This window comes from Eleutherodactylus coqui, chromosome 8 (genome assembly GCF_035609145.1).
Source record: "Eleutherodactylus coqui strain aEleCoq1 chromosome 8, aEleCoq1.hap1, whole genome shotgun sequence".
In the NCBI taxonomy this organism is placed as follows: Eukaryota; Metazoa; Chordata; class Amphibia; order Anura; family Eleutherodactylidae; genus Eleutherodactylus; species Eleutherodactylus coqui.
The window spans coordinates 44540358-44565249 of NC_089844.1; the positions used below are offsets into that span (position 1 = coordinate 44540358).

The following is a 24892-nucleotide window of genomic DNA, read 5'->3' on the forward strand; positions in this document are numbered from 1 at the left end:
CAGTCCCCGAGCAGGCAGAAAATGAAGAGACAAGAGATTACAGTTATGTGTGAAATTCATTCTGTAAAATCTGGGAAACTGCTGAGACAAGGGAAACAACAGTGACATAACACTGGAGGAGTGACTGAGATAGCACATCCAGGAGGCTCTGTTGCATTATACAAACAACGACACCAATATGTTCGCCAGAACACAATACAAATAGGTCAGCCGCTCACCGGCAATGAACTCTCCTGACCATCGTAATTAAAAAAAATATATACCAATAAACATAAGTCACACCACTAGACTCAAGTCAACACTGAAATTAAATCTTCCTTTAATACATCAACACAGCAATATGCCCTGCTCAGGGGTGTGACAGCAATATCCACTACTCAGGGGTGTGGCATAGCAATATCCACTGTTCAGGGGTGTGGCATAGCAATATCCACTGCTCAGGGGTGTGACATAGCAATATCCACTGCTCAGGGGTGTGACATAGCAATATTTACTGCTCAGGGGTGTGACCCAGCAATATCCACTACTCAGGGGTGTGACATAGCAATATCCACTGTTCAGGGCTGTGACATAGCAATATACACTTCTCAGGGGTGTGGCATAGCAATATCCACTGCTCAGGGGTGTGACATAGCAATATCCACTGCTCAGGGGTGTGACCCAGCAATATCCACTACTCAGGTGTGACAATGCAATATCCACTACTCAGAGGTGTGACAAAGAAATATCCACTGCTCAGGGGTGTGACATAGCAATATCCACTGCTCAGGGGTGTGACATAGCAATATCCACTGCTCAGGGGTGTGACCCAGCAATATCCACTACTCAGGTGTGACAATGCAATATCCACTACTCAGAGGTGTGACAAAGAAATATCCACTGCTCAGGGGTGTGACACAACAATATCCACTGCTCAGAGGTATGACACAACAATATCCACTGCTCAGGGGTGGGACACAGCTATATGCCCTACTGGTGGAATCCTGGAATGGAACATCAGAGTGCACACAAAAACACATCGTAAGCCAAGCCTAATACCAGACTGGTCAATACAATCCTATATGGTACAGAGATAACAATCTATGTAGGGCAGTGTTTCCCACCTCCAGTCCTCAGGGACCACCAACAGGTCATGTTTTCAGGATCTCCTATAGTAGGAACACCTGTGGCAATGTCTGAGGCACCAACAATAATTACATCACCTGTGGTACACTGAGGAAATCCTGAAAACATGACCTGTTGGGGGTCCGTGAGGACTGGAGCTGGGGAACACTGATCTAGTGGTTCCTTATCCAGTAATGGCTGCCATTATATAAGACTCATGGGGTGTGCCACTTTGCTTTCCTCAGGGTATGAATGACACAAATTCTTCTTTATTCTTACAAGCACTTACACTCATGTCTCTTCTTCTGTGTGTCAGTCTTCACTGCGGTCTAGCCATGTGGCAAGACGATGAATAGAGCTATAGGAACTGTCCAGAAGGTCGAACATTTGCCATTGTGCCACAGTATTTTATCTTCTAACATGACTGCACCATCCCCAAGTCATTTTATAGCAAAACATTGTCACATATGACTGGAACCACAAATTGGCTTTGGAATTATTCATGAGTAGATCCCATAGTCCTCAGAAACGACCCCCTGCGCCCCCGCTGCCAATAATGGCTTCCTGCTATGTATAAATTCTGCCGTCTCCTTCCAATGACTCTGGCTGAGTGTTTTCTATGATATTTCCTGATATTTAATGGAGATCACCAGCTGCCCTGTCATCTGCCTACTGTGCCCGGGTCTGCACAGTGATAACACCATCTCCATTCTGGCTCGCGCGAGGCACAGGTGACGGTGCTGAAAATTTAGAAGCGACAGAAACATTTGAAAAAAGCCAAGATTAGATTGTCCTCACTGATCATCAGACTAAATGAAGGTCCCTGCTGCTTTAAATAGCTCGAGCCCCCCTTTGATATGGAAGAGATAGTGAAATATTTAAGGCGGCATCAAATATGAATGAACAGGATGCGCTGCTTACCGGTGATGTTACAGTAAACACGGAAAGGTCCAAGTGGCCCGCTTCCATCAGAGTCGATGTAGTAGTAGTCGGACGGGTATCCCTTGTGCCTGTAGGCCTCGCAGGACTGTTCATACAATGCTGGGGATGAGAAGAGAAAATAAAGTCACTTTTGCATTAGTTTCCAGAAATAATTTGCAAATTTTTGAAAACTTTTTTGCCTGCAGGGATCCAACATGACAAAATGAGCCCATAGGAAAATGAAATCAGCAGTCTGCTTGGTGCCCATCCCTGGGTAATGGGATCATCGAGAGAAGCTTTGCCAAATTAGACCCATATGACAGAAGACGGAGCTGATTTTGAATTTCTCAGGTGAATAAATTAAAAATGTTTTTTTTTTTTTTGCTTTTCTACATTGAAACTTTAAATGGAACCGGTCACCAGTTAACCAATCGGAGCGTCGCCATTGTGCGGTATCTATCATTCCCTCACTTCTTTTTCCATGAATGCTGATAAAGGAATACTTGAGTAAGAGCTCGTGCCCACGGACGGATGCTTGCTGTGGAATCTGCGGCGGGTGACCACACTGCGGATCCACAGCAAATAACGCCCATAGCATGCTATGGGAAATCAATTCTTCCTGCATACTTGCATTTTTTGGGACGGCTTCCATTGAAGTCAATGGAAGCCGTCCAATCTGTGGTCCTTCCGCAATGACATTGCGTAAAGGTCGCGGATTCCGCGTCATCGCTAGGTGATGACATGCGAAAAGCAGTAGTTGAAAAAAAAATCTGCACTACGCATGTCCAACGGCGAGCGTGCAAATCATCTGCAGTACAGAAGAAAATGAAACTAACAGGTACGTGCGGATGGCGTTGCTGGCAGAACCAGATTCCTCTGCGGGATTCTGCATGCGGAATCTGGGTCTGCAGTGTGCAGGGGGCCTTATAAAGGTTTAAACATTTCCTGTGCTGCATGTAAATGAAGGCAAGCGGTCCGGTTGGCATCACCGATTTTTAGGCCAGTTAACCAATTTCTTCCCGCTGGTTGTTTTCAACCCAGATCCGCCCCTCGAGCCGCCTCTGAAGTCTCGCATGCTCTTCTTCTGGCACATATATGCAGATAAACTCTCCCATCAAGAAGCTAAACTGTGCATATGCCGGGAGAAGGCTACATGGTGCAAGCGCTAGACTTTAGAGCGTAGAGTGGATGATGTCTATTATGTCACCCAGAGGGGGATAGAGGGGCGGACCTGGGTGACAAACAACCAGAGAGAATAGATTGGGAAAGTGGCCTAAAAACCAGTAACAGGTTCCCTCTAACTAAAAAATGTCTATTCAAGGACGCGGCTCATGGCGGTGCCACAAGGACATTTTAGAGCGGCTCGCCCCACCAGCAAGATAATTGTAGTGCTGTGATGTTGGAATAAATCAAAAAACTTCAAGGAGTTATCAGAGGGAGGCGCAGATTACAATCCAGCACCGGGGTCAGTGTTTCCAACAACTAGCCGACATCTACTTTTCACAGGACGTTTTTAATGTTTTCATCAATACTCTGGATGAGCGAAAATTGATAGATTGGTGGGGGTGTGACTGCTGGGACCACCACTGATTCCAAAAATAGGGGTCCTGTTTGCCCTCTCCTAGCTGAAGCCCCCAAAGTGAGGAGGATATTGAATGGAGCGTAGGTCATTGGGACAGCTGAAGAGTACAAAGCACTCCGTTATTTGCATAGCGTCACTGAAATGGATGGAGTGACAATTGAGCAAGTTATGGCGTCACTGTGGGTGGGAGAAGCCATTTGTAAGTGAGGAGGATGGTGGAAATGGGACCGCCATTCTCAGGATTGGTGGGGGGCTCAGTGGTCGGATCTGCAGCAATTTATCAGTTATCATTCATCCAGTAATGGGGGAAAATTTGTAAAAAAAGGTTTGGTAACTAGATGAGACCCCAGTTGGCAAAAGAGCACAACAATTGTATATACTTATATATGTACAGGTATAAACTATACCTCCTGTCTGTAGTGACATGGAGCATGCTGGTATAACCTGGGTGTCTAATGTATATAATCATATATGTACAGCTGGTATAAGTTATACATCTCCTGTATATAGGGATATGGAGCATGCTGGTATAACCTGGGTATCTCCTGTATATAATTATATATGTACAGCTGGTATAAGTTATACATCTCCTGTATATAGGGATATGGAGCATGCTGGTATAACCTGGGTATCTTCTGTATACAATTATATATATACAGCTGGTATAAGTTATACATCCTGTATGTAGTTATATGGACCATGCTGGTATAACTTGAGTATTTTCTGTATACAATTATAAATGTACAGCTGATATATGTTATACATTTTGCTGTATGCAGTGATATGGCCCATGCTGGTATAACCTGAATAGCCCCTGTATATACTTCTATATGTACAGCTAGTATAAGTTATACAGCCTATATGTAGGGATATGGACTATGCTGGTATAACCTGGGTATCTCCTGTATATGATTGCACACACTTTACACACAATTTAAAAACACATCAAAAACCTGCATGAGGTTTCAGAAAAAGATGCATGTATTGTTTAAATCCACCTGCAGTTTTTAATAATGTGTGCAGTTTCTTAAAATAAGGGAGATGGAGTAAATCCTCCACAGTGCCACCTATTGAAAGGCAGCATTCCTTCGAGTCAAAGTGGGACTTTTTATACAAGTCTTCTTACAATGACTGGGAATCAAAAGCAAAGCCAGACTCCATGTACATACAGCTGTTTCCGGGTTATTGCCCATCATCAGTGTACAGTAGGAGTCTGGCTTTTGCTAGTGAGAGGCCTGAGACAGGACCCCTGCAGTTTCTTAAAAACACAGTTTGTAAAAACCACATGAAATTTGTTAATGTGTCTTTAACTGTGGTTCAAAATGCAACAAAAAACATGAGCAGCCTAAGAGGCTATGAACACATTTTCTCTATAGTCCAGAAAATTAGTCATGTTTGGAAGGCTTATGCCAAGGGGCCAGATCAGGTGTGTAAATTTGTTTTGTGGCTGTATGCAGCACAGTTTAGGTATGGGTACCGGTACAGCTGGGGTGGAGAGGGGCCTGAGCTGAACTTTTGCACCCAGCCAGTGAGCCTTTAGTTACGCCCCTGAAAGCTATGGTTATCTTAACACAATAAAAGTCATTGTGAAGCAAGAAAAAACAAACTGCAGCACCGAAGGTTATCCTAGTAGCCATATTACATCAGTCTGTAATAAAGGGTTCATAAGAAAAAGTTGTCAGGAGAAAAAAAAAACAAAAAACGAGAGCACTTGAAACCTATTTCTGTATGGTTTCTTGTAATGATGTCACTTTTTGCCTCTTATCTTGTTGTCTTTAAGCATAATGAAACAATTAGCATAGTTACCGCTGAACATTTTATTCCAAGGCCTTTAAAATCCCGGGAATGTTCTCTGCTTAGAGCCTCACTAAATATATTACTTATCAGGATATTTTTATGGCACTTCAAGTTGGACATTAATTAACGCAGCAATAATTATGCATTCAGCAATTAAGCTGTGGACACTTTATGCACAAAGCTGAGGATGCTGAGATGGAAAATCACTATGCAGATGAATATTTCTTGAGTCGGTGTAATAAATGTCAGCCGTTGTTGAACAAACACTTGAAAATGTGCTAAACATCATCGAGGACTTTGAGCCTGCGAGCTGGGCTTTATTGCAACACGTCTTGTGGCTTTCAGGGTAATATCAATACAGTTAATTCATTATGTTCCTCAGATTCATGCGATGATTTAGAAGCATACAGTACTTGCCAGGCCAACTATGATGAGTGCAGAAGATGCAGGAGCCTGAAGTCTTAGGGGACCCATAAGGTCTCTCACCTCCTCATTAGGAGGCCAATACTATAAATGGAATGTTATAGTTGGGGACCCTCTTACAGATTTTGCATGGGAACCCAACAGCTTCAAATTGTTTGAAATTCTATTTCAATTGACTAATTTTCAAATTATTCACACATGAATTAGTGTCTGATGTGTGCTGTCTGCAACTGCAATAGTTTAAAGGGTTTGTCCAGTTGTAAAGTATTGATGGCCTATCCTGAGGACAGGTTATCAATAATAGATTTGCAGGTTCTGTCACCCAGGATCCCTACAGATCAGCTGCCTGCTGGTCTAGCACTCAGGTGCACAGTACCAATTTCTACAGGAAGCAGATAGCACCGTTCTTACTGCAGTGGTCAGACTTGGTAGTGCAGGACAAGTTCCTATTGAAATAAGTGGGAGCTTGACTTGCAATACCAGGCCTGGTCATTGCAGTTGGAACGGAGCTGTCTGCTTTCTGTAGAAATCAGGTTTATGCAAGAGTACACTTGCCCTGTGAACATCTGATTAGCGGCGGGGGTCCTTGGGTGATAGACCCCCCTCTGATCTACTGCTGAAGACAGGTCCTCAGGAGAGGCTGTCAATACTTTACATGTGGACAACTCTTTAGGGATCTGCCCCTAGTGGTGTCTATAAATATGTGCACAGTGAGCTCCCCTATGTGGTGACTGCAGGCAGGCAGTGTTTTCATGTAACTCTAGAGCTATATAAGGGGTAGCAGGGGATTTGGAGCTATGTATCAGAGAAGCTGAGCCCTCATCCTATAACGATATAGTAAAAAATGGATCATTGCAGAATTGTAGCTCTACTAAGACACTACATGCACCTTAAGACAACTTGTATAACATTTCTCTATTACCTCACCTGAAATTAAAGTTTCTATATAGCGAGGAAGAGGAAATTTAATGGAATAGAAATTCTGTCACCAAAACCTGATTTAGTCGCGGGTAATGCCAGATGTAATCTGCTTTATTAAAAAGATCATTATTTCAGACTTATCTGGATCTATCCTGCTACACTGCAGCATGGAGCGACGAACCTTCCCCAATAATCGGGTTATTAATGCTCTCGTCACAGTCATAATTAATGGCTGAACACTTCTTCAGATGTAAATTCACACCCTGCGGCTTCTAGATCTCCGACACCTAACAAGCTCCCAGCATCCTCAGGGTCCTCTCATTGCTTTAATGAACTATCACTTATAATTGGGTGCCACTTAGACTGGAGTTCTTGTGTTTGTTTAGCAGTGAGCGCTATCTGGGGAGCTACTCTGTGGGGGTGAAGAGCGCTGAACGACATTTCTATATTTAGTCCTTCTGAAAGTTGTCGTTAATTTATAGCATTCCTGCTGTAGATATGATCAATTCTGATATGAAGCATTGCAGCTGCTTTCTGTAGGTGGCCGCACAAACATAATTACTTTCTGATGACAATTATAGCTGCCTGATGAAAGGGTGTGATGTGCAAGGGCTGCTGGGAAATGGATGATTTATGTACTATGGATTATGAGGTGGATGTACGTGTGATTGTCCTCTCTCTATAATACACTGCATACTGGACACACCTATAGAGTGGTATACATGGAATAACAATAAGACGGGTTTCATCTCCTATGGTTTGCGAACACATTATACATTATGCTCAATGAGAAGGGTGTAGGGCAAAACATAAAGAAAGCAACAACATGGTGGATGGTAGAAAGGGAGGGAAGGAAGGCAGCAGGGAAACAGAAATTAGTGTAGCAGATAGGAAGAAATTAAATAGGAATAAGGTAAATGGAAGAAACAAAGAGGAAGGAAGGAAGGAAGGAAGGAAGGAAGGAAGAAAGGGAGGAAGAAAGGGAGGAAGAAAGGGAGGAAGGAAGGAAGGAAGGAAGGAAAATATGTAAAAAAAATTGACAAAGGAAGCATAAAAAATAAAAGGAGGTGAAGAAAAAGGAGAGGAAACAGAATCAGTGCAGTATGTAAGAAGGAAGGAAATAGAAAAAAGTAAATGGAGGGAAGGGAAGGAAGGAAACAGAAATTGGTACAGTAGAGAGGAAGAAATGAAACAGGAAAAAAGTAAATAGATGGATGAAAATGAAGGAAGGCATGAAAAGGAAGGTAGGAAAGTGAAGAAATGAAGGAAGGAAAGAGAAATTGGTACAGTAGATAGGAAGAAATGAAATAGGAAAAAAGTAAATGGGGCAATAAAGAGGAAGGAAGGAATGGGAAAAGAATGAAGGGAAATACAAAAAAGTAAATTGACAGAGAAGTAAGGAAACATAAGAAGGAAAAAAAGGTAAGGAGAGGAAACAAAAATTGCTACAATACGTGGGGATGAATAAAATAGGAAAAATATAGAGAGAAGGAAAAGGAAGGAAGGTGAGCTAAGGAAGAGAAAAGAAGGAAAAGGAAGGAATTCTTTATGACATTTTCATGAAGCCCATGATGTATAATAAAGTTCATAATTTGGCATTAATATTGATCTTACTAAATGATTGTTTTTGTTTTGTTCTCAATTTCCTCTGACGCTCAGGTTGGGTAAAGAAAGTGGAAACTAAACAAAAAGGGAAAGTTTTCAAAAGTAACATTTAATTTCACCTTCAGTATTTACTTCTGTATAACACCATGCTAAAGAAATTGTTGGCCCCGTGATAAAATATGCTCCCTAATTATTGTCCACTTCCATGCCTCAACTTGATACAATGTATCCACAGTCCAGAGGAAATACACCTCTTTGCGCATGTTTTGCCCTCAGACTTTCTATGAAAGCTTTAGGGAACTATTGGTTTACAAGTGTTGCAAATCCACAGAATATTCTTATCCACACTTACTTTCTAATAGACCAAGTGAAAGTCACAATTCCTTTTTCCCCAAGGTCTGTGCTTGAGAATATTAACAGATGGGGACTAATGATAGCCAACTGTTACATAATCCATACTGGCTCCCGATCCCTATATATAGAGGTAGAGGACTACTTACAGCTATGGCAAGTGGCATCCGCGTAGCCCTTGTCCCCACAGTCACAGTGAAATGTGCTCCAAGTCTGAGAACATTCTCCTCCGTGTTCGCAGTAATTTGGCAGGCATCTATTGGAAACAAGAAGTCCACAGAGTCTGATTTGCGAGTGTCACTGTGCAGCTGAGTATCTGAATGTAAAAATGACTTCCAAATGATGTTGACAGTTAATTAGCTGTGGAAAGACTGAAAGAGATCTGAGCAAATCAATAATTTCAAATGGTAGATACTCTCGAAATTGATGAACCAGATACGCTAAATTACTAAACAAAAGTCAACCACTCTCACAAAAGAGACTCGGTTCAGACTCAATTACAAATGGATTTTTTTTCTAATGCCAGTGAAATATCAAACCTCAGAGAGAAACTGCTGGAACTTGCTGAATGCTTTTATCAACATTTGCATAACAAAAAAGTTGCCTTGAATATATACATTTTAATTAGTCGGTTTGTGCAACTTCACAGGCTTGTCGGCATTTGTGAGCTGGAATGTTTGACCAATAATTAATGCAAAGCTTCTGGTAGAGGAATATGTGACCATATGTGATCACTGTATGTAAGGCACAAGCCCTGTACTTGAAGGTTGAGGGGCTGCAGAGATGTAACTTGACGATTCTGAACCCCAATACATAATCAGGGCCCCCACCATGCACTATTTACAATAGATTATTGGGTCCTTAAAGGGATATTCCAGGCATTTACTATTGATGACCTTCTGCAGATAGGTCATCAATATATGAACAGCCAGTATCTGCAACTAGTGATCGTCACTGATCAGCTGCTCCTCTGGTCGCTGTCATTGCAGTCAAGCCAAAAATCCGCATTGGGGTTGGAGCTGGAAGTGTAATAGAAAGGCTCTTCTTCTATTGAAATCATTGTGCTCCCAGCTCCTCATTGCGGTCAGAGCTTGACATGTAATAGAAAGCATCGTTCCCACTGATTTTAATTGGAGTGAAGCCGTCTATTAAATTTCTGGCTCTGACCACTGATGTGAACATCTGTCTTGGCTGCATTGATTGTGGATGAAGGATCAGCTGATTGGTGGGGAACCCGAGTGGTGGACCCCATTGATCATCTATTGATGAACCAACGTAAACATACATACAGTTCACAAAGCTTGGGGTTCATAACCCACAGGGTTTTGTCACTAACCCCTCCTGGGGCGTCGGGAGGGCGTCTTCCTTCATCTGACCAGGTGACAGACCCGACTGGTCTACACTGGACCTCAGCTGGCAGCCTGTCCTGCACTGCCAAGCTGTAACTCCCCCCCTTGCTTTTGACAGGAACTGGCTTAAATGCAACCATTTCCTGCCACAACCACCAGGTGTAAACCCTATCTCTAGAAGTCCTGTCTGCAGCCCTCTACAGGCCCTTCTGTGTACTGCACTATTACAATATATATATATATATATATATATATATATATATATATATATATATATATATATATATATATATATATATATATATATATATTGTATGATATATATTGATATATATGATATATAATATATATATATATGATATATATATATTGTGTGATATATATACAGTATATATATATCACACCATTGGGATGCTAAATAAATGTGAGTTGTTGCTTGTTCCCCTGCCTGACTCCTTGGACTCTCTTCCCCTGGGGGGCCAGTGTACTATAACGCTACATCATACTAGGGAACAGCGGCCAGCTTATACCAAAAGTTTCACTGTAGAGAAAGACGTTTGCCCCCATTACACTAACCTCCCACTCTTGGGCTCTACGCCTATATCACTCTCCACCCCTCGGGACTTATGTATAGGATTTGCTGTAAAAGCAAAACACTTATCCAAATAGTGCTGATCAAAAGTCCCTGCCATTTGGGTATATAAGTTCTGTGCAAAACTATGCTTCTCTGTGGTTACAGAAAGTGATGAGCAAATTTTTCAAAAGTTTGGTCGCTGAATTTTGGCAAAAAGTTTGGTTTGGCCTGAATTAATTCAAAACGAACCCGAACTCCACCAATACCCCTAAAACTGGTGTAGAACACTGTCTAATAGCCATAAAAACCCTGTATAACAGAAGAAAGAAGTAAGAAGAAGAAAGAACTAGACAGAAAGAAGAATAAAGAAGGAATAAGAAAGAAGAATGAAGAAAGAATGAAAAAAAGGAAGAGAGAAGAAGGAAAAAGAGAGAATAAGAAAGAAAAAAAAAGGAGAAGCGACAAAGAAGAGCAAAAAGAAGAATCCTTTTAGTGGATCTGGCCAAGACGGACTGCCCAAACTTTAGGTTCGACCTGAAACAAGGATTGACTGTTTCGGTTCATTCAGCACTTGCTACAGACTACAAACAAGGCTTTGTGTAATTAGATTCTATTATGTGTAGAACACCATTTAGTCATGCAGTTAATGTGTCATGTGACTCATTAGAATAGTGTTAAATATCAGATGGGTGTTAAATGATGCAAAATAGTCCTGCTAAATCCTCCTATATTTGCTCTTTGCTGAGACAACGTGTAACCCTATTCACACTGTTCCTTTGCCAGCCACAAATGATCCCGCTTTCCATTTGTGCTATTAGAGGCCCTAACAGGATACGTTATATCACACTGATCCGCACATTTGTGCTGCCGCGAAATTTGTGTAACTGCCAATTTTCATTTTCCTCTGATTGTAGCCAAATCGAGCTAAGGGAACAGAGAAGAATATATTTTTTGCACCTTCCGCAGGAAAGCAATTGAACTTCAAGTCCCGTTATTGCCAACCCATCATATCGCTCACAGCATCAAACATCTAGAATCCTACTGAAATGAATCTTCTAAATCCGCTATCCGGCACAACAAAGAAATCAACCAAAATAACAGCGCAGCTTAATTCTGTCAGCGCTATTACTGGATCATTTTCTGTTATTTTGTCCTTATTTTCCAGCATCCTTTCCTTTATTGTAACAGTTTAGCTCCAAGTGTCCTGCCATGTAATATGCAGGAGAACATATCTACAGATGAAGCAAAGGTAAACCTGATATTTAATGCATTATGATAGCTTAGCTATAATGGACTACAATGCGGTACGTTGAGTTATCTTGACGGCTCTACATTAGCAATCAATACTGTTCACCCGCAATGTAAAATAGGTTCAGCTGTTTGCAAAAAAACAATCAAACAAGAACAATTTAAATAGCTCAACCCAAGTAATATAACAAGTGGTTTCTCCAAATTCCATACAAAATGCCACTTTAAATGACTACTGCAGACTCAGAATTAATCCCTATGACATGACAAGGGTCTTTAACCCCTTCCTGCTATAGGACCTACAGTTACGCCCTGCAGGGTTGGGGTATGCATGAAGAGAGATTGCAGAGACAGCGGATACCCATCAGCAATAGCTGCAATCACCTGCATGGCTGATCAGCATTTAAATCCCCCAAACGATGTTTGGAGGTCCCACACGGCCCCTCCGTGATGAGATTGCATGGAGCTGTGCTGGTGTCATGGCAGCCGGGAGCCTTCTGAAAGGCCACAGGAATGTCTTAGCAGGCTGCCTATCAAGCCATTCCTGTGCGCCTGTCATGGGCAATGACCTTCAGCTCACCAATATTATTGGGCTTGTGTCCTGCAGTCGCCTTCTTCACATCCCACCAAAGATTTTCTATGGGGCTCAAGTGAAGCAACTCGATTGCCAGGACATCTGAAACCAAGACTTGATGGACTTTGAGGTATGTTTGGGATCATTGCTCTGTTGGAAGTTGCAATGATGCCAAAGATTCAGTTGCTTGCAGAAGGCACAATGTTTTCTCCTAGGAGTTCCTGATATTTGATTGAATCCATCTTTCCCGCCATACATTGCAGGTTTCTAGTGCCAGCGGAAGCAAAACCGTAACAGAGCATCACCGAACCTCCGCCATGCTTCACTGTAGGCAGGGGATTATTTTCAGCATATGCTTCATTCTTCCTCCTCCATGCATACCGCTGATCCATACACCCAAAATGTTCCAGTTTTGTTCCATCGCTTCACGGAACAGAATCCTCAAACTTCTATGGTTTATTTATATGATATTGAGCATATTAGAGACAACTTTTCTTGTGCTTTTGGGTCATTAGAAGTGTACATCTGGATTTCAGGCATGAAGACCTTCAGTGTTAAGTATGTAAATGGAAACATCAGTGTGTGCTGCCACCTTATCCTGCTGCATGTCCTTACTTGAAGGTTTTGACTCTTTGCCTCCTCAGGAATCAGTTGACAGACAGTGATAATTTTCCCTTTCTGCCAAGTCCAGGTAGTGTTGCCAGAGTTCATTTAACTCTAAACTTGCAATCTGCTTCCTGATGCATCTCTAGGAACATTCACTGCCTTTGCCATCTTTTTGTATCCCTTTCCTTGTCTGTCCAATACAATTATATCTTCTCTTAACTTTGTGGGCCATTTTCTGGACTTGGACATGTTTCTCACATGCAATCAAGCATCCCAATCATCAACGTTCTTGTCAGTCCAGGTATTTGATTTGTTTTATCTCAAGCACACCTGAAACAAATAGTAAAGCCCTTGTTTAGTTGCATCAGGTGTACTTGAGAAAACACTTGATTTGCAAATGTGCGCTTTTGGGAGGAATTTGATTATTTCTGAGACTGCAGTAGTCAGTGAAAGGCTGTGTACACGCTGCGTTTTTGATTTATTTGCGAGCTGCAACAAATAAAACAGCAATCAAAAATGCATGCTTTTTGAGAAAACTACATGCAGATTTTAGAAACCGCATGCACTTGTAAAATAAAACATGCTTTTAAAATGTGGGGTTTTGTGCTAATGTTACAATTTGTCTTCAGCAGGACATACAAGCTGTAGTGAGATGATTTCAGCACCACGGAGAGCAGCACTGAATAGAAACCATTGTGAGATTCTAGATGAAAAAGACTTAATATCTATCTATCTATCTATCTATCTATCTATCTATCTATCTATCTATCTATCTATCTATCTATCTCATATGCATCTATCTCATATCTATCCATCTCATGTCTATCTATCTATCTATCTATCTCATATCTATCTATCTTTCTATCTATCTATCATCTATCTCATATCTATCTATCTATCTATCTATCTATCTATCCATCCATCTATCTATCTCATATCTATCTATCTATCTATCTATCTATCTATCTATCTCATATCTATCTATCTCATATCTATCTATCTATCTATCTATCTATCTCATATCTATCTATCTATCTATCTATCTATCTATCTATCTATCTATCTATCCTCTATCCTCTATCTATCTATCTATCTATCTATCTCATATCTATCTATCTCATATCTATCTATCTATCTATCTATCTCATATCTATCTATCTATCTATCTATCTATCTCATATCTATCCATCCATCCATCTATCTATCTCATATCTATCTATCTCATATCTATCTATCTATCTCATATCTATCTATCTATCTCATATCTATCTATCTATCTCATATCTATCTATCTATCTGTCTATCTATCTATCTATCTATCTATCTATCTATCTATCTATTTATCTCATATCTATCTAATCTATCTATCTTCTATCAAATAGCGTTGTGTGGACGGTCTAGTTTCTAATCATGGAAGTAACTAGACAAAAAAATCTGAGAACTTCCAAAAGCTCCACAGAGTGAGTTGAATTGTTGCATTTTTACATGCATGGATGAAAAAGTCCTTTTTGGGCCGCATGTGAGAGTTTCACAATTTTTCTAGACTTTGTCTGTTTTTATCCAAAACTGTAACTTTTTAAGTTCTTGTGCTATACCCCACCCCTGGGGAGTGCACTGGGGAGTGCTTAACATTAACAGCAATTACATTAACTGGCATATATTGGAGTACAGGGGTGCTGCCAGAAGTGATAACTGTATTATGAGACTTTCACCTCTCAATACCTTTGCCATATTTAGGGCTATTGCACACTTGCTGTTTTCTTGCGCGCTTCTTTTACTCGATATCGCTGCATTTTTTTAACGCGAATGTCAATGGGACTTTCTAACGTTAGAAATGCTTCACCAAACATCACAAAGCACAAACTTAAACTTGTGATTTTCATGCGATGCGTTTTTAACATTAGAAAGTCCCATTGACATTTGTGTTAAAAAAACGCAGCGATATCATGTGAAAAAAAAAGGCGCAAGAAAGAGGCAAGTGTGCAAGGGCCCTTATATTGGTGCAAATTTTCCGTAAACCAGCATATGAAATAACAGTCTAAGTAAAGATGTTTCAGCGTATATAAAAGCACATTATAGATAATAATTGGTATAAGGGACTGGCTTGCGGTACGGTCATACCATTGGACACGGCCTGAGAGGCTCAGCAGTCAAGAAATTCTGGACTCTTGAAAGAACAAGCATACCATAACCTTCTTGCAAATGCTGTATATATGCATCTCCCTGATAGTCAGCTGCCATGTTATGAAGTAATAGAAGCTACACCGATTTTTCAGTAGATGCGGCCTCTATGCACAGCATGTTATTTGGATTTCCTGGAAAAGGATTTCAAATCTCTTTAAAGAGGAAAGAAATCACACAAGGTGTAATTAAGTGTAATCTGTGTTTTCCCGCATCCCTTTTTCTTCAGTAGTTGTGAACATGCTGCGGATAAAAAAAATTGAATCTTGCCAAACAGCGAACAAATCCCCAAATAGCGGGAATTTATTCTGACTTCTGTAAAATCCTCCAGATGCAGAGTCCGGGCTGCACCAAAGCGCCCTGCGAAAGATTCAATGTGTTTATCAGCTGAGAAGAACATCACAGTAATGTTCTGTATGACTTCCCAGCCATGCGTCTGAGCAACGGGAACAGGAGAGGAATCCACGGCAATCTGCTAGTACTTGATGTTTTTAGATTTTGCTGTATCAATCTTTAAAAAAGCTATTTAAAAAAAAACCCTAGAAAAAGATGATGTTCTGCTGCAAAACCCGTCCTGCAGTTCCATCTCAGACAGATCTGTAAATGATGAGAGTTGTGGTGATTTGATGGACGGTCTTGTCACCAGAGGCCCTAAAAGTGGTTCCCCCTTGGCCTATAAAAGGCTCTCGGAGGCTCCTTGTGTGTAGTGACCTCTTCTTCTGCTTGGGTAGAGCTTGTTGGCCACTAGATGCCTCTACGGCAAAGGGAAGAGATTTCACCCCATTACCAGAGTCTGAGAGGGGCGCATTATTGGGATGTGCGAAGCTGGATGGTCGTATTAACGAATTGTCCTCCACCGGGCCATTCTGACCAGACTGTTAGGAGGTGTTGGGACCAGTGGTTGTGTGAGGGCACACAAGGTGACCGAGCTCAGAACCCCCAACAGACCACTAGTAGAGAGGAGTGTCTGACCAGACTGTTAGGAGGTGTTCGGACCAGTGGATGTGTGAGGGCACACAAGGTGACCGGGTTCAGGACCCCCCTACAGACCACTAGTAGAGAAGAGTGTATGAGCAGGCTGTTAGGAGGTGTTGAGACCAGTGGATGTGTGAGGACACACAAGAAGACCGGGCTCAGAACCCCCTCCGACAGACTACCAGTACAGAGGAGCATCTGACCAGACTGTTAGGAGGTGTTGGGACCAGTGGATGAGGGTACACAAGATGGCCTGGCTCAGAACCCCCCGACAGACCACCAGTAGAGAGGAGCGTCTGACCAGACTGTTTGGGGGTGTTGGGACCAGTGGATGTGTGAGGGCATACAAGTTGACTGGGCTCAGGACGCCCCCTACAGACCACTAGTAGAGAGGAGCATCTGACCAGACTGGAGGTGTTGGGACCAGTGGATGAGGGCACACAAGGTGACCGGGCTCAGGACCCCCCGACAGAACACTAGTAGAGAGGATGAGCTGATCGTCCGACAAGCATCAGCAGCTCCAACTGTTTCATTGTCCGCCATCCAGAGACAGGGCGGCCATCATTACACCCCTGTGTCTGTCGGAACCATTTCCAGGCACTTGGTTGAAGGACATGTGGCCTCACAATGCTCATTACATGTATGGACTTTGACATCCCACCATTGCCTCTGTTTGCAGTGCTGTCATGAACAACGGAACTGGACTGCTACAAAGTGAAACGGGGTTGTCTTCAGCGACAAATCCAGCTTCTGTATAGGGGTGTTACTATATTTTTGAGGCTACCCTGTATGGGGAAAGATTTAATATATGCAGCATATCCCTTTAAACCCCTTCCCTTTTAGAAGTCCAGTGTGCAACCCTGCTTAGTGAATGTACATATAGAGACAGCTGCCAATCACTCATAGTATAAGGGCTCAAATATGCCTTCTGTATTGGGTACAGTTATTAGAGGATATAAAACTATTTTTGTTAAAGTTTTATTATAAGTTGAAATAATAATTGTGTAAAGCAGCAATGAGTGCGGCACGGCCGTACAGAAGAGGAGGCGTGGCCAAAAAAGGGGGCTGTCTGATATTTAAGACAGTGTTTTACTATGCCAAGAATGAGAGAGTGATGAGACTAGCAGTTGTGAGGACGGCAGAGCCCATCTGAGCTCCCATGTTCCATTACTGACAGGACCGTCTTCAGTAGAATGCTTTGTGCTGGAGAGAGAAAAGTAAGCCCTTCCGCTTGATGTTGCCGCATTGTCATACTTTGCTGCTGGTTGTTCTTTTGGAGCTTTAATGTTAATAACGGTAAGGAACACTAACCTATACTGACTGCTGTATAAGTAAAGGTTCATTTGCAAAGCATGTGGCTATCATGGAGATATGCCTGTCTGCCAAACCGGTTAAACTACAGCTGTTATGACCCAATTCAAAAAACCTATGCCATTTTAGTTAAACTATGAAACTCAAGCCCAGATCCTTCAGTCATGCCCCAATTATTGCTCCGTCTGCATCCATTATTACTCTGACTGCTCCAAATAGTCTTTCAGATGATCTGAGGTGTTCCCTTCAATAGGACCACCACTAGAGTCCTAAGCCCAGAATGATCAGAGATTTAAATAAACTTTCAGATCTACTGAATATTTTCCCACGGGGGAAAAAAAAAATTATATATATATATATATATATATATATATATATATATATATATATATACATACATACACACACACACACACACACACACACACACACACACACACACACACACACATTAATCTTCTCAGTTCCTCCTGCAGATAAGTTCAATGTGACAGGTTCCCTTTAACTTTAGGACCACTCTGCATTAGCCAGGGTATTTAAAAGAGTGCTGTGCCAATTAGACCCTGTCAAAAGTTTTACACTGCTATACAGAACTACACAGAAGTATTCCAGTGTGTTATTATAGCGATCAAAGGATCAGGAAAGGGTCAGGTGCCCTAGTGGGATGAAAGTACAATTGTAAAAGTTATATAAAATCTTCAAAAATAAAGAAAATTCAAAGAAACAAAACTTGAAAAACTTTGACCCTTACAAAACGTTTGATCATGGTGGCACTCGGTCCCCAGCTCTTGCCCCTGACAGCTGTAGTTCAGCCCCGTTTATGGGACATCACAGGGGCTGCAGACAATAACACACCTCAGCAATCAATCACTGAGCTCTGTAATCAGCTGCAGTCCCCCTCCGTAAACCGAGGAGGACTGCAACTATCATCAGAGACCACAGCGGAGGACTGAACACCATCGAATAACACAGCATTTGTTATTTTACTGCATGGAGAAGGGGTTGTCCAAAGTTCTTACAACTCGGCCAACTTCTTTAATGTGGAAAAACACACAAAAAAACCTGAAAAAAAAAGGTAAAACAGACAAATAGCGTGTTTGGAACATTAACCTCTCCAAGAAAAATTAAATAAGAGTTAGTAAGTCCAATGTACTCACAGATGGTGCAGATAAAAACTACTGTTCGTCGTGCACAAAACAATCTCTCATGCAGCTCAATAAAAAAAAAGTAACATGGTGCTCAGTGTGCAGTAATACAGATACAAAGTTATCGCTCATGTAACTGACCGATGGGTGTAAATTATTTAATTTACACGACTGATTTCTTTGAAAAAAATCCCTGCATGTCTTATTTCTGGGTGATTTTCCTAAAATAATCGTCAATTTTTTTCTATAGGAGTTGTAAAAAATCTTACCGCACTCACACTTTTTAAAATTTTCCTATTGAAAAAAATATGCGATGTTCACACCCATGAAAAATGTGCCTGCAAATCGCATGCTGAAGAAATGTCATACAAAACACATCACACTGGTAGCAGAAATCGCAAGATTACAAGTGTAATATCGGTCCGAGTTTCTCCGACCAATATCACACCGGCCCGTGTGAATGTACCGTAAAGCGTTAACAGGAGACCTTGACATGAGGAGCCTCAATAGCTGATGTTAGAGCAGAAAATGGCTACTCAATGTGTCGCATTGCAGTATCGCATCTAATATTTGTCAATGGTGTTGTGTTGTAACCTGCAATGTTATACAACTGCAACATGACTGTCCGAAAATCCAACACTGTTGGGTTTTCTGGCCGCAAGTTGCGCACCTTTTGCCAGCAGGAAAATTTAACTTGACACTTCATGCATTGCATGAACCGTGGCACAGAACTTTTTTTGGCCTAACCAATAGCTTATTAATTGTTGCAGCAAGTTATCCCCATTGGATTCAATTTTACTGTTAGAGCATTCTGCTGCAACCGTTGTTTGACATGTTTTCCCAGCAGGTCAGGTCCACAGGTGAGGTTGATTGAGCTGGCTGGGTGTGGATTGCTTTAGCCAGCCAATCCCCCGGGTCTGCTGCTATTATATACCAGCTCCTCTGCTGTGGCTGCTGGTCTTTCCTCTGTTTGTTCAGTGAGTGCAGTGTAAACACTGTCATATTCCTGCATTTCTGTGCAGGTTTTTGAAAATGTGATGTGAACTGTTTCCTGGTGTGGATCCTTTATCATCTAGGATGAAGTAGGTTCCAGCGTGGGATCGTCCCTGTTGGGACGATCGCCTTAAATACAGGCAGGTTTTCCTGGGCTTAGTTGTCTCATTACAGTAGGGACCCGTGAGACAACAAGGACCCTTGAAGTAGACTCGCGGGCTTAAGTATCTTGGCCAAAATACAAACGAATACCTCATACATGCTATAGTTATTCCATCTGGCTAGGTGTGCAGGTATGCAAGTGAGTGTTTTGTGCGCTTGGCAATCTTTGGTTTATGCCTGTTTGCGAGTATGTGGTCCGTCTCTCAGTCCTGTCGTCTGAGTTGTGTAAAAGTCAAAGAGACCAAAAAGCTATCCTTGTGCTACTATGTTCAATTGAAGATAAAATACTGAAAGTTGACTTTTACTCCACCGTATTCCACCGAGGACTATATGACCCCAGATTTCCTTCCTATGTTGCTCTCTTGAAGTATACCAGCAAGGCAGGATCACCCAAGAGGGCACTATATTGCAATTCGTGGACTATAGGTGTGGAGTCCTGTCTATCTGGACAGGCTCCATACGAGGTGAGTCCCGTATATTTCTTAATAATTAACACAGCACCACCACTCTATAAGTTATATCAATATATTTTAATATAATCTATATAATTAGCTCCTCTTTTGAGCGTGGATGTAATATTATAAAGCTGTCTGAGTTCTGTCACTTCCATCTGATTCCCAGTTTTGTCAGTTCTGCCTGATTCCGGGTTCCATCTAAATCTGAATTCTGCAATACCATCTGAGTTCTGTCTGAATTATTGAGTTTGTCATTTGGAAAACATAACATTTACTACATCTGTAGATCGCAGTGCAAATTGCCATTCACTGAAAATGGCCATTATCTTACTAACACAAGAGGGCAAACATGTGCACCACCTCAGCATGGAGGCAGCCAAAACTGCCAAATGAGGGAGCCAATTACACCTGTGAGGGACACCGATGAGACAGCCACTCACACAACCTCATATATAGAGGGGGGTGGCTGTTTGGTGTATACTGCTGCTGTGTAGATACAAAGTGTCAGACCATCCTGATACAAGTAGTGCACCATGCAAACAAGCAACCTATTAATGATGCCATAATAATTCCGCGGGCTGTGCTGCACTTCAAAGTGAACCATATTGGTTCTGCCACCCTGGGCTCCCCGGCATTTAAAATCCGCACTGCATGTGAATAATATATAATAAATGCGAGATATTAGTTGGATTTTGGCCATAATACTTGAGCTCACAAGCCAATCGTCAGGGCTCCTCGCATTTTGTGAGTCCCTACACTAATATAAATGTATTACAAAAGGGGAAAATTAAAAACAAACATTCACTGAAAACAGCCATATAGTTACTGACACAGGAGGGCAAACATGTGCACCATCTCAACATGCAGGAGTTCAGGGTGGCAGTACCAATGTGGTTCACTTTGAGGTGCAGAGCAGCCTGCCGAACTATTATGGTGTCATTAATAGGTTGCTGGTCTGCATGGTGCACTACATGTATCAGGATGGTCTGACACTTTGTATTCACTCTGTGCAGGAGTATACACCAAGCAGCCACCCCCCTCTATATAGGAGGTTGTGCGAGTGGCTGGCTCATCGGTGTCCTCCACAGGTGTACTTGGCTCCCTCATTTGGCAGTATGGCTGCCTGCATGCTGAGGTTGGTGCACATGTTTGCCTTCCTGTGTCAGTAACTATATGACCGTTTTCAGTGAATGTTTGTTTTTAATTTTCCCCTTCCGTGATGCGGTGCAAATTGCACTTCATAGCCAAAATGTAAATCTAAAGCAGGTTTGTGACAGCAATTTGCCAATAATTAGCAGAAATGTTTTCGGTCAAGCGACTTATTGGAAACTTGCTCTAAGCAGAGTCCATGCTGGGCCTCATGATCTGAGTGGGCTATAGGTGGGCTTCCATGCCCCACCAGCTGCTTTTCTACTCTTTGATAGCCCATGTGACTTATGTGTTGGACTATAAATAAACCCGTACGCAGCTTTATGTTTCAGTAAACACTTCAGATGTTGACTAAGTTAATCCCTAGGAACAATCTACAATATACAAAAAAAGTCCAATAATAGAAAAAACCATAAATAGCGACAAATAAAGCAGATTAAAATGGTGCTTTAATCCTTCTTTTCATTTGGCTTTAAACAAAAACGGATTTATTTATTTTTTACGGATTTCGCCATTCACAGAAAGGGTCCAATCAGACGTCTATTCATCCTGAACTGTATATTCACAAACCTGCTAATTAAGTTCCATTCACTGACTTGATCGGAGTTGGTTTGGTGACAGATATAATTGCGCTCTTTTGAAACACTTGCAAAAATTATCTGTCAACATTTGTTCAAATTCTGCATTTATTAAGCTACAAATGTGGAAGCCTTTCAATCTGCAAAGGCCACACGGAGCATAAAAAGAGGGCGACCGATATAGGCAGCGGATGGCTGCTCTTGGTTTGCTGTTTCTAGGAAATGACGAGAGGAAGTTTAATGGAGCCTCACCACAACTTTGGGACAATTATAGTCAATACATAAAGCACTACAACCCCAATCATGACCAAACTTCTGGACATAACCATAGTACAATCCTATTATATGCTGCACACAGAACACTACAACCCCCACCGTGAACTGAGCATTGGGCATGACAAGAGTACAATTCTTTTATATTGTAGACATAAAGTACTACAACTCCCAGCATGAGCTGACCAATGAACATGATTATAATACAATTCTGTTACAGCACATTGGATACTACAACTCCCAACATAACCTGACAAGATCAAAAAACACTATACTGACATATAGTGTTAAGCAAACCGAGCTAGTCAACCTTGTTTCAGGCTGAACTGTGCTAAAAACTCAGTTTAGAGTGAATCTGAACCTTGGGTGGTTCATTCCAGCTGAACCCATGGGGCAGGAGGTGCGTCTCAGTGGTTAGCACTGCTGCCTTGCTATACTGGCTCCTAGGTTCAAATCTGACTGGGGACAACAACTGCACGGAGTTTGTATGTTCTCCCTCTGCCTCATAGTAATCACCTGTATTTGTATAGCACATATATATTAAATATACAACAACACTTCACATCACTTGATATTTGCTTTCCCAACTGGGGTTCACAATCTGTAGATGTTGTCCTTGGTCAGATGTGAACCTAAGACCCCAGTGCTACAAGGCAACAACACTAACCACTGAGCCACCATGCTACTTCTTCCTCCTACTCCTTCTTAATAAATGTATGTGCTATGTAAATAAAGATGAATATCATTATGAGGAATAACCCCACTCAAACTCCATGCAAATGTTACGAGGCAATGGTGCTTACTGTTGAGACACAGGAGAACCACAACTAATGTTACACACCAATGTTTAAGGTTATTGGCAAAGTTCCAGTTTTGTTGAAATTAATTCAGACTGAACCAAACTTTTTGCCGAATTTCAGCGAATTAGCAGAACCGAACTTCTCTCAAAAGTTCTCTCAACAGTTCTGACATATAACATGGTCCATCAACAAGAAGAAGAGCTGGAAGGGAATAAAAAAGAGGAATAGAAGGAGGGGGAGGGAAAGAAAAAGAAGAAGAGGAAGAGCAGGAGGAAGAAGAGGGGAAGAAGAGGAAGCAGGAAGAAGAAGGAGAAAGAGATGGAGAGGAAGGATAAGAAGAAAGAGAAGACTAAGAAAAAGGAGAAGAATGGAAAGAAAAGGAAAGAAGAAGAGTGAAGAGAAGAATGAAATGGAGATACAGAAGAAGGAAAAGAAGAAAGAAAAAGAAGAAAGAAAAGATGGATAAGAGGGAGAAAGATTAGAAGGGGGAGAACAAGAAAGAAGAAGAGGAAGGGGAAGGAGAAGAAGAATTTCCAATGGCAATCATTTAATAAACCCGCCAGCTGGACACACACAGCTGTATCCATATGGATTACTATATATTCTCTATTGCATTCAATAATGTAAATTAATAGGTCCAGCAGTGGAGAATGGCAATTACCTGTCCTTAATGCCGCACATATCGATCTGCAAATCAGAGAAGTTCCCCAGAGCTCCGCGCTGCACTGAGATGAGGTCCTTTGGCTGATTATCAATAAATATGAGTCTCATGCATCCTTGAAATGAAGAAATGGGATTTGTACAGGAGGAATCTGCCAGCTGATCCGGACAGCCTGTTCGGTGAGACACAAAGAAGCGGCATCTAATCACATTTTGGATAATGCATTTATTTTTTATGAGTGCCATTGATGGATGACCTGAGGTCTCAATATTCCCCATGTCTCCTTTATTACATAAACTTTGTCATAAAACTCTCAGGTTATGAAAGAAAGAAATCAACATGGCAGACGGTGAGAAGCACAACAGTCCTGGCATTCACACTTCTGTCTGTCTGCGCCCCTTATCTCCACTTCTGTGATTACTACAGGTCGGCTAAATCTGGTTCTCATTTACTTATCGGTTTATTTGATGTTCCTTAGGATGGAAACAGAAAAATCCAGAGACAGAAGAAAGTTAAAGTCCAGACATGGAGAAACCTTCCATTTCATATGTAAGGAATTAAATCATCAAAAACTACTGGAATATTTCTGATTTTGGAGGCAATTATCATTACAAGGCAGTCAGACACCAAGAGGAAGAGATTACAAATAGGGAATGTACAGTAAGGAAAGACTGCACATAAGGACTGTGCAGGAGGGAGAGACTGCACATAGGGACTTCCCAGGAGGGAGAGACTGCAGATAAGGACTGCCCAAGAGGAAGAGACTGCCCAGGAGAGAAAGACAGCACATAGGCATTGAAGAGGAGGGAGAGACTGCACACGAGTAAGGGAGATAAGAAGAAGAGATTACAAATAGGGAATGCACAGTAAGGAAAGACTGCACATAAGGACTGCCAAAGAGAAAGAGAAAATGTACATAAGGACTGCACAGGAGGGAAAGACAGCACATTATGATTGGTGAAGAGACTGCACATGAATAAGGAACACAAAGGGAAGAGACTACAAATAGGGGATGCAGAATAAGGAAAGACTGTACATAAAGACTGCACAGGAGGATGAGAGTGCACATGGGTAAGGAATAGGGATGAGCGAGTATACTCGCTAAAGGGCAATTGCTCGAGCGAGCATTGCCTTTAGCGAGTACCTGCCCACTC

The 24892-nt window shown here is 41.7% G+C and overlaps 1 protein-coding gene across 1 annotated transcript in view; it reads right to left on the bottom strand.

Annotated features, from left to right (window-relative positions):
- The window catches only part of CNTNAP5 (contactin associated protein family member 5), a 350918-nt gene that overhangs the window by 145518 nt on the left and 180508 nt on the right, over positions 1-24892 (bottom strand). The window contains exons 10-12 of the mRNA XM_066577791.1: positions 23739-23910; positions 8854-8960; positions 2026-2145 (exon numbers count right to left, since the gene is read on the bottom strand). Of these exons, the coding sequence (XP_066433888.1) occupies positions 2026-2145; positions 8854-8960; positions 23739-23910 (399 nt within the window). The remainder of the gene's footprint in view (positions 1-2025; positions 2146-8853; positions 8961-23738; positions 23911-24892) is intronic.